We start from the raw sequence: 10833 nt of genomic DNA, 5'->3' as shown, positions 1-10833 counted from the left end.
TCTCCAAATGTTAGGTGAAGTACCCTTCCTATAGCTGGGAACTTCGCAATCAACATAACTTATTACTGATATGCTAACCCTTATCACTTGGCCAAGACAGTGTCTGCCAAGTTTCTCCACTGTAAAGTTACTTTTCCCTCCTTTCCATGCTGGGCTGTCTTGGAAGCAAGAGATAATCAAGGTGGGGTGGGTGGGGCAGAGATTGAGCCCCATCTCCTGTAGGGAGGCGTATTTACATAAACGACTGGAATTTTCCTATTAGGCTGATCCTGGGACACGTCCGCCCACAGGGACAGCAGGGTGAAGTGGGGCTGGGCTGCCCTGCAACGGGTTCAGGGCGGACTGCGACCCGAGGCAGGGCGTGGTCGAGGCAACTTCGGGCAGGAAGTGGGGGAAGGTCTGGGATTGCGAGGCCCAGAGGCGAGGCGGAAGCTGGCGGGCCAAGGCGCGGGGAGGAGTCTGCTCTGGGATGCGCGCACTTGGCGGTTCCTTCCCTGGTGGTACGGAAGGACTGCGTAGGTCGGCTTTTCAGAGCGCAGTTCCCGGTCCACGGACCACAGGGTTTTCTTCCCCCCGGCGCCCCGGTCCAGCTTTGGGGCGCTATGACCCCAGCCGCTTTTGGCGGTGGCGCCTCCGGAACACAATGCGCATGCGCACGCCGAGAGGCTGAGGCCCGCGGCGGAAAGAGGGCTCCGCCTGGCGACTGAGGGCGTGGGTCAGTTTGGACTCGAGGCGGGCCTGGCGGCGCTCTATCCCTCCCCCCGCTGCTGCGGCTCGCTTCTTTAACTCGCGAGCATCTGGCGCGCTGTTCTGGGTTTCCACGTGGGCCCGCCCACCGCCGTCTTGAAGCTGTGCCAAGGTGAGCGGGTCGACTTCCGGGGCTGGGCCTACCGTTGCCCAGGTAACGGGAACCTGCTCCTGCCGGAGCTTTCCATAGATTTTAACTTTGGGGGGTCAAAAAGAGAGCTGAGTTCGGATAGCCTACCCCCGCCAGGCCTGGCATGATGCTGCTCATTATAGTACCCACCCATCCCCACCCCCGTTATCTGGGAATCGTTCATTTAGCGAATGTCGACCCGAGAAGCCGCTGTGCAGGCGCGAAGGACCCTAAGGTCGGGAGTTTGTAACTGGTCGGGGTCTGAGCTCGCCCCCTGCCCAGCCAACCCGGCGGCCGGAAAACGGAGGGGGCTGGGGAGGGGCGGGGTGTGTCGCAGCTGTGGGGCGGCCTCACGTCTAGGGGCTGAGGACTGGGGGCGAGGACAGTGCAGCCAGCTGTGCTGTCGCCTTGGCGCCGCGTGCACAGCTCGCTCGCCGGACCCCGGGACCCGCGCGCGGCCGGGCCGGGGGTCAGTGTGGACGCGTCTCGGCCCGTGAGCGGGCGGGGCGCTGGGGACCCGGAGGGGACGAGCCGCCGGTGGCCCTGGGACCGGACTTGCCAACTTCGGGTCGATCAAATAGTGAACCTTCCAGTGCTGGGGTGGGATAGTAATAGAGCTTGGAGTTCGTGTCTTGTTATTAATTTCAGTTCGGTAGCTTTTAGTGGTTTTTAAAAAAACAGTGGTATGGTTAAAATGCACATATATATACACTTAAGTAATATTCATATTATGTCACTTTTGTACTCATACATACATAAAGCACAGACTAGGAGGATACAGAAGTAATAGTAAAAGTCCCCTCCCCGTGCATATTTTTTAATATCCTTCCTTAAAGCCTCTTGTTTTATAAACATAAAATGTGCACGGTATCAAACTCGTAAGGGATCATTGAATTTGTTCTGCAACTTTAGTTTTTCATGTAATATATCTTGGACATTTTTACATCTTAGCGCATACTTACTATTAATGGCTTCATATAGTAGGCCACTGCATTATCTGATCATGCTGGTGTGTTTAATAGATTTCATTTTTATATTTCCGAGGAAGTAACGTATAGAAACTGTAGTCATTTTAGATTTTCTTATCTCTTTGTTTTGTCTGTTCTCTTGGCTCTCATTTTCTCCCTAATCTGTGGCAAACCCCCGCTTAGTTTATATTTATTTCAGGATGCTGGTTTTAAGGACAAATCATTATTTACTTCACGCTGAAAGAGGATTTGGTTTTTTTCTCTAAGACTTCCTAGCAGATGGGGGCTTCAGGACTACTGTTTATTCAAAGTACAGATAGGTTGGTGCTTAGTAAGTGTTAATTATCGTTGATGTACACGTCACCAAAGCACACAATTATGAAATCAGTTATGAGGATTTCTATGATTAATCAGCATGTAATAGGACCTCAAGATAAAACTGTTTTAGAGGGACCAATATAATGGGCATTCCATTACTGCGCATGATTTAGGTCAGAGTATAAACAATTTATATACAAAAACACTTTAGAGAAATGGTTTACTAAATAGTTACATTTGTATATTTAAATCTTTATAGGTACAATCAACAGTGATTATCATACAGCTGGAAAGAAAGGCAGAGATAATGCTTTTTATTTTAGATTGGGCAATTAAGCAGAAACTGCAGTTTTAGTATGAAGAACGGAGGTGGAAGAACAAGCCGAATCAGAAGACGAAAACTCTTCACAAGTTCTGAATCAAGAGGAGGTACAGTTTTGATTCTTTTGGTGCCAGTGATGAAAAAAAGGAATCCTTTGTTGATTGCTATTAACACATAGCTTTTCTCAGAGGCACACGAGCAATGTTAAATTTATTTATTTTTTATTTATTTGTTTTTGGCTGCGTTGGGTCTTCGTTGCGGCGCGTGGGCTAGTTGCGGCGGAGCGCGGCTTCTCACTGCAGTGGCTTCTCTTGTTGCGGAGCACGGGCTCTAGGCACGCGGGCTTCAGTAGTTGTGGCTCGCGGGCTCAGAGTGCAGGCTCAGTAGTTGTGGTGCACGGGCTTAGTTACTCCGCGGCATGTGGGATCTTCCCGGGCCGGGGCACGAACCCTTGTCCCCTGCATTGGCAGGCGGATTCTTAACCACTGCGCCACCAGGGAAGCCCATGAGCAGTGTTCATAGAGAATACTTCTTAAAAAATATTCTTTTAAATAGTGCCATTATATTCTTTTAAACCCTTGTAGAAATACAGATATATTGCTTCAACTATGTCTTCTTTGGGGATGACTCCCAGGTTTCTGTTTCTGGTCCTGACCTCTCTGCTGACCTCTAGCTACCTAAAGGATATTAATATTTGGATGTAAATTTATCACTTCAAGTTCAGTGTAACCCAGTCTGAATGAGATACCGTATGTGAAAGTGCTTGGACCACTGGAGAGTACTACATAAATGCAGTTGTTATTTTTCATAAAAATTAATAGCACTCCTCCTAGCTGACCCCCAGCATGTCAGCACCATGGAGGTAATCTTTGACCATGTATCCTTCTTTGCTCTCTGGAGCCCATGTCCTACTGACTCTCACCTGGCCTTTCTTAGGTTCACTTCTCCCTCTCTGTTCTACCCAGAGATGACTTCAGCCACATTCTTGTTTTCTTCCCTGCTGGTTGTTCCATTTGTCACTGTCAGTCTAACTTTCTTAAGGGATGTAGCCTTTTTGGTAGAGGAGCCTCCAGGATCCTCATTCTCTCTCTCTCTCTTTTTTTTTTGGGCCGTGCCACACGGCATGCAGGATCTTCCCCAGCCAGGGATTGAACCCGTGCCCCCTGCATTGGGAGCACAGAGTTTTAGCTACTGGACCGCCAGGGAAGTCCCCCTCATTCTCTTCTGTGTGCTCTCTGAATTCCTGCCTGACATCAACTGCCTTTCTAAGTGGCTCCCCCGCCCCACTCCCTGTGTTGGCAGTATGTTCTCCGCTCACCATTTCCTGAGCACACCTCCCACATTTCCACCTCTGCCATTCCTCAAGGTCCTTCTTCAGCCAAAACATCGTTCTTCCCTTCTCCCTGCTTGTTCAGTTTCTCTCTAACCTTCGGGGCAGAGTTGAGATCTTATGTTTTTGGTAATGCCATTTCCAGTTCTCACTAATGTCACTGGGTTATCATGCTTATTGGGTATTATTCTTTAGGAGCTATGGTTTTCCAGTTGTTTTTCATGGAAGTCTTGTTTCCCCAACTAAAATGTTAACTTTTTGAGGGTGAAGAACATGTTGAACGCTCTCCACAGTGGTTAATAGTGCTGGGAGTGTAGTAGTTGCTTATTAAATGTTCTTGCTGTAAACTCTGTTCTCTAGGTTGTGATAATGTATTTTAGCAGCCTTAGATTTTGGATCATGTATTTTTTTAGAAAACACTTTCATTGAAGTATAATTGACATACAATGAATGTCACATATTTAAAGTGTATAATCTGATAGATTTTGACATACGTATACACACAGTAAGCCATTATCGAAATCAAGGTATGAACATATTCATCACCCCAAGAAGTTTCCTTGTTTCCCTTTGTAATCCTTTCATCTTGCGCTCTTTGAAACCCCCCCCCCCTTCTTCAGACAGCCACTGATCTGATTCCTTTCACTATTGATTTGTTTGTTTTATAGTTTTCTTTAATCATATAGTATGCATTCTTTTTTATCTGCCTTCTTTTACTCAGCATAATTATTTTGAGGTAATTCTCTGTTGTGTGTATCAACAGGTTATTCTTTTTTATTGCTGATAATATTCCATGATTTGTTTACTTCAATTGTTCCAGCAATATTTATTGAAAAAACTATCCTTTCTCCTCGGAACTGCCTTTGCATTTTGTGAAAAGCCAGTTATCCACATATGTGTGGGTCTGTTTTAGACTTTCTTTTCTGTTCCATCGATTTCGTTGTCTGTCTTGATGACAGTATCGCACAGTCTTAGTTACTGTAGCTTTATAGTAATAAAAAGTTTTGAAATCAGTATTTCGAAGTGGTCTTGGCTATTCTAGGTTCTTTGCATTTCCATATGAATTTTAGAATCTTGTCAATTTCTACAAAAAAGCCTGCTTACATTTTGATTTGGATTGTATTGAATCTATAGATCAATCTGGGGAGAACTTGACTTCTTAACAAGTATGGAATCTTCCAACCCATAAGCAAGATGTATCTCTCCATTTGTTCAGATTATTGATTTGAGATCTTACAAAAATTAAAAAAAAATTTTAATTGTAGTAAAATTACATGTAACATAAAATTTACCATTTTAACAATTTTTAAGTGTAGTTCAGTAGTGTTCAGTACATTCACATTGTTGTACAACCAGTCTCCGGAATTCTCTTCATCTTGCAAAACTGGAACTCTATACCCATTAAATAATAACTCCTCATTCCCCTCTCCCCCTAGCCCCTGGCAGCTACCACTCTACTTTTTGTTTCCATGAACTTGGCTACTCTAGATACCTCATGTAAGTGGAATCATACAGTATCTGTCTTTTTGTGAATGGCTTATTTCACTTTCAATAATGCCCTGAGGATTCATCTATAAAGCATGTGTCAGCAGGATTGGTTCCTTCTGAGAGCTGTGAGAGAAGGGTCTGTTCTAGGCCTCTCTTTTTGGCTTTGTCGTTGGCTGTCTTCTCCCTGTGTTTCTTCTATCATCTTCCCTCTGTTCTTGTGTCAAAATTTCCCTTATTATAAGGACATCAGTCGTACTGGATCCAGGTCCACCCTGATGACCTCATTTTAACTTGGTTACCTCTGTAAAGACCCTATCTCTAAATAAGGTCGTATCCTGAGGTACTGAGGGTTAGGATTTCAACATAGGAATTTTTGGGTACACAATTCAACCCATAATAGATGCCTTTTATTTATTTTTCTTTGCCTTTTGCACTGGCAAGAACCAGTGTAGTGTTGAATAGTAGTGGGGAGAACAGACATCCTTCTGTTCCTGATCTTAGGGGGAAAGCACGTAGTTTTTCATCTTTAAGTATGTCAGCTGTAGGTTTTTTGTTAGATTTTTTTTGTCGTGTTGAGGAGGTTCCCTTCTATCCTTGTTTGCTGGGAGTATTTATCAGGAATGAGTGCCAGATTGTATCCAATGCTTTTCCTGCATCTTTGAGATGATCTTGTGGTTTTTCTATTTTAGTTTACATTATTTGTGCATGTTTTAAAATTTATTCCCTTTTAAGATATGACTGTCTGAGACAGTTCATCAGAGATTTACTTTTTAAATGGTGATCGATTATATAGTGATTTTAATCACCAGTTTTTCTTTCCTCTCTTGATTAGTGAATGAGAGCTACAAGCCTGAATTTATAGAACTTAAGAAGTGGCTGAAAGATAGGAAGTTTGAAGATACAAACTTAATACCTGCTCGTTTTCCAGGTAAGGTCTGACATTCAACTCTCACATGAGAGACATGTGGGCCCAGGTGGTAGGAAAGCAGGGGTGATTCTTGCAGGTGGGCTGTATTCTTTCTGGGGGCATATCATCTCCTCAACCCGACAAAAAATATCTAACATCTTCTGTTGTGTGGCAGCCTTCCTGCCTTGTAGGTGTAATATTTACTTGACCTTATTCTAAAAATGAGTTTAAGTGGCTTGTGGAGAGAAATTCCAAAATGGTGAAATAAAATTAAAAGTTAGAAAAGGGAAATGAGAATAGAAAAATAAGACGAAGGCAGGGATAAGGATAACACATAAAAGCCATGATTGTGAAATTTCGTACCCCTGTCAGAGGTGAGCTACGAATTTGACTCATCTTTCCGGCAGCCCAATGTATATGATTAATTAGCTGAATCTTAGTGTTCTGTAAACCCAGCTAAATTGTTTACTCATCAGAAGTACAGGTATTTCTGGAACTTAGACCTGAGGGAAACATCTTCACTGGGCTTTTCTGGGAGGACATTGTGTAATGTGGGGACTGGTGTCCCCATAAACCTGCTTCTGGTGATTTCATGGGATTTTCAAGCCGTGCAGGCTGATGGGATTATCCTTAGCTCCGGAGCATCACCGTAGTTTTCTGAGGGGAGGGGTTCCGGAGAACCAGCAGAGGTGCTTGGTCCCTGGGGGAGGCTCCAGGAGAGGAGCCCTTAGGGAGGCCTCAGCGGCATTGCCCCCCGAGTGTTGGAGGAGGAGCCCCTGTGTGGCCCTGGCGTCCACAGTCACCTGAACAGGGGTGGGTGAACATTCTCTTCTGGAAGGTGAGGAGCTTGTTGTGAAGGTTGGATTAACATTGTTTTCTGAAAATTGAGGAGCTTGTCATGGAGTTTGGGTTAACATTCTCTTCCGGAACATTCTCTCACAGAAGTTGGGCAGCTTGTTAAGGGCTTGTGCCTGCATACAAGGCGACCCAGCTCTGTCCACAAGTGGGCTTGAGGTAGCCACAGAGAGGACCACCTGTCTCTGTGCTACAGGTCTGCTGCAGCACAGAGACAGTTACGTGCTGAGGGCCTTGAAGTTCTGTATCACAGGGCAGGTGCAGACATTTCACCTTGTAGAATATTTAGACCATATGCCTCTGAATGCTCCCCTTGGTGATTAAAATGATCATTCAAGTACCCATTAGGTAATTTAACTTTGAGCAAACTAACTTCCTCATATATCACCCAAGATAAATGGTTTACCATGTGTGCCCCTGGTCCAGTGAGGCGATGTGTGTAAAGTTGTTCCCTATGTGTCAGTTATACATGATGACTTTGGGCTAAAATACTTGATTTGAACCAACTTTTATTAGGATTGCTCCTTCTTTATGATGGTGAACCATATTTATCAGCCTCTAACGGAATGTTTAACTTTCTCTTTTTGTGTGTCAAGGAACGGTGAGTAAAAACCATACTCTTAGATTTTACTGGATGGAGTTCTTTGTGAGATGATCAAGGGAAGGTAGTGTCAGGAGTGGACTTGCTGTGCCTAAGGCCTGCCTACTCCTCGGGTGTCACTTTGCCTTAAGAAGGGTAGGTTTAAAATTGTCAAGCGGGAATTGGCATATGGTTTCAATCGAATGCCTGAAAATAAGTAATCTGTCTGTGGTTTGGAGCAGTGAAGAGTTAGCAGTTTTAAAAGTAGGAGCAACTTTCTCTGGGCCCACCTCCAGATTCATGGTCTTGGAGGAGCTAAAGCAAAGTGGTTTGGCAGTGATCAGAACCCAGTACTTACAGTTCTGGGGTCAGGGACCCTTCTGCCTTAGCTCGGGCTGCCATAGCAAATTACCATGGACTGGGCGGCTTAAAACGGTCCTTTACTTCTCACAGTTCTGGAGGCTGGGAAGTCTAAGATCATGGTGTGGGCAGATTCAGTGTCTAGCGAGGACCGATTCCTGCTTTGCAAATTCCCATCTTCTTGTTGTGTCCTCACATGGTGGAGAGCTGGGAGCTGGAGCAGGCTCTCTTGTCTCTTCTTATAAGAGCACGAATCCCATTCACGAGGGCTCCACCCTTATGACCTAGCCACTTACCAGAGGCCCTACCTTCTAAAGCCATCTCACTGGGGGCTGAGAAATCAACATATGAATTTGGGGGGACACAAGCATGCGGTCTGCAACACCTTCCCTAAGGGCTCTCTGTATCTTCAGCTCTTAATCAGTGTGTGATAGGAGAGCATGCTGACGGGAGTCTGTCAGGATGGACAGAATTCTGGGGAGTTAGTCCTGGTTTGTGGCAAGGCTCCCAAGTTGCAAGCAGGGTTCAGTCTTTAGACTCTGACCTGATTTGTGCTTTGGGAGCTGACCCTAGTATTTCCTTTTAATGCTAAAAGCACTGTCCAAATCGGGGCCTCCCGGGTAGATGGATGGTAGCAGAAATTATAAGGCAGGGAGAGGTCTGTAATAAGATCCTCGTGGCCACTTGCTACCTTGCCTTAGTAAGTGCAGGTTACTGTGATCTGCTTTCTGATCTCCTGAATACTATATTGTAGACATATAGGTAAAGTATCTTCCGGATTTATTCGACATGCCAAGTTCTGTTCATGTGTGCTCGAAGAGAAATTTCCACTTAAATTAGCACATGAATTTTTTTTTTTTTTGCGGTACACGGGCCTCTCACCGCTGTGGCCTCTCCTGCCGCGGAGCACAGGCTCCGGACGCGCAGGCCCAGCAGCCATGGCTTACGGGCCCAGCCGCTCCGCGGCACATGGAATCTCCCCGGACCAGGGCACAAACCCGTGTCCCCTGCATCAGCAGGCGGACTCTGAACCACTGCGCCACCAGGGGAGCCCAGCACATGAATTTTTTTAAAAGATGACCCCACAGAAAAAAATCCTCTCATTAGTAATTGATTTCAGGAAGGGTTCTGGCCCACGGGGATTAACTCCACAGTGGGACACACAGAAGAAATTAAGTAAGTTCTTAAAACCAAAACCGTGTGTTTGAGCAGACAGACGCTTCTGGGTAGGGAGATAACTCATCAAATCAAACTTGCCAGATACCGGACGGGACTCGAGGCGGGAATTTCCTCCAGGAACCTGCAGCTTCCACTAGTCCCGCAGGCATTGACCTTTGCTGAATTATATACCCTCCTAGCTGAGAGAAAAAAGTCAACAACTGTGGATTTGAGAAGATGACTAGAGAGACTCCTATGATAGTTACAGGTCATACATATTGTGCCCAGCCCTGCCGGAAAAGCTGTCGTCTGACTGTTGCAGGAGGGCAGCCTTGGGCACAGAGGGGTAGACGTCTGCGTGTTGGTGGCGTTGACAGAGATGCTGCGGAGGTTAGTGTTGTGGGTGTGCTCTGGCCAAGGCCTTGGCTCACGGGGAGCAGCTGGCCCTGGATCTACCCTGCTGAGCCCGTCAGGTCACGGAGGCCGCGGCTAATGGCTGCCTGGCTGGGGTGGGGAGGGGGTAGGCCTCAGGCTTTGAGGGACCTGAGTGAGCTTGACTGGTCATTCGGTTAAAGACTCGAGATCATGACTGGGGAAGGCCGGGTCTGGCAGTGGGTAAAAGTGGCCTGTGGGTCCAGCCTCTGAGGTTGGGTGGGCGTTAGGGTTAGGCTCCACCCCGGCTGGTGAGCCCCAGGGGAGAGAATCCAGCCTCACGTTTCCTGTAAGAGACCCAGCAGCAGATCTGCCTAAAGGTGATGGTCTTCAGGTGTTGACTCTGAAGCTGACTTTGCCCTTCAAGATTATAAGCCCAGAAGGAGGTCGGGCCATTTTCCAGAATAGCTTCTTTTTTAAAAAAAATTTATTTATTTTTGGCTGTATTGGGTCTTTGTTGCTGAGCACGGGCTTTCTCTAGTTGCGGCGAGCGGGGACTACTCTTCGTTGCAGTGCACGGGCTTCTCATTGCGGTGGCTTCTCTTGTTGCGGAGCATGGGCTCTAGGCGCATGGGCTTTAGTAGTTGTGGCACGTGGGCTCAGTAGTTGTGGCTCACGGGCTCTAGAGCACAGGCTCAGTAGCTGTGGCGCACGGGCTTAGTTGCTCCACGGCATGTGGGATCTTCCTGGACCAGGGCTCGAACCCGTGTCCCCTGCATTGGCAGGCGGATTCTTAACCACTGCACCACCAGGGAAGCCCCAGAATAGCTTCTTGATCCTTTGGTTCCCCTGGGAGTCAAAGGATACGAGACACTCAGCTTCAGCTTTGTGTAATTTTGAAGTTCATCCACATCTTTTATGCAAAATAGTATCTCTAAGACCTTGAAGAAAGAGTAGGATTTACCCTTTTTCTGTCTTTGCATTCCTAGGTACAGGAAGAGGGCTGATGAGCAAAACATCCCTACGGGTGAGAATTTCTCTCTTATCTTGAAACCCAAAGTAGAGTTTGCTGCTTTGTTTTTGTTTTTGTGGTTCACTCAAGTGAATTAAAGATATTTTAGACATACAGTTTTTTATTTTTTACTTAATGGATAGTTTTGAATACAGTTCTGTCAGTTAGAATTAAGTTTGCAGCGTATAAGAGACAACCCCAAGGTAACAGAGCGCAAGTGTCTCGTGCCGTCATGTGAACAAGCGTGGACGGGCAGACCTGGGCTGGTGTGCTGGTCTCTCGGGCT

The 10833-nt window shown here is 46.3% G+C and overlaps 1 protein-coding gene across 12 annotated transcripts in view; it reads left to right on the top strand.

Annotated features, from left to right (window-relative positions):
- Positions 1-406: 406 nt before the first annotated feature.
- SETD4 (SET domain containing 4) overlaps positions 407-10833 on the top strand; it is a 56959-nt gene continuing 46532 nt past the window's right edge. For 2 of the 12 annotated variants that reach the window (XR_012331602.1, XM_019923137.3), the window contains exons 1-4: positions 969-1112; positions 2487-2592; positions 6136-6231; positions 10525-10562. Coding sequence is in view for 9 of the 12 variants with exons in the window: in XM_019923137.3 (XP_019778696.2) it covers positions 1002-1112; positions 2487-2592; positions 6136-6231; positions 10525-10562 (351 nt within the window). In the remaining 3 variants the exon portion in view is untranslated. Of the gene's footprint in view, positions 860-945; positions 1113-2422; positions 2593-6133; positions 6232-9416; positions 9554-10524; positions 10563-10833 lie in introns of those variants that run through there. The other 10 variants (XM_073804481.1, XM_073804479.1, XR_012331603.1 and 7 more) reach the window with 10 other exon arrangements.

This window comes from Tursiops truncatus, chromosome 4, assembly GCF_011762595.2.
Source record: "Tursiops truncatus isolate mTurTru1 chromosome 4, mTurTru1.mat.Y, whole genome shotgun sequence".
NCBI classification, from domain to species: domain Eukaryota; kingdom Metazoa; phylum Chordata; class Mammalia; order Artiodactyla; family Delphinidae; genus Tursiops; species Tursiops truncatus.
Note: the sequence above shows the minus strand (reverse complement) of the source record. Positions and strands in the feature narration are given on the sequence as shown.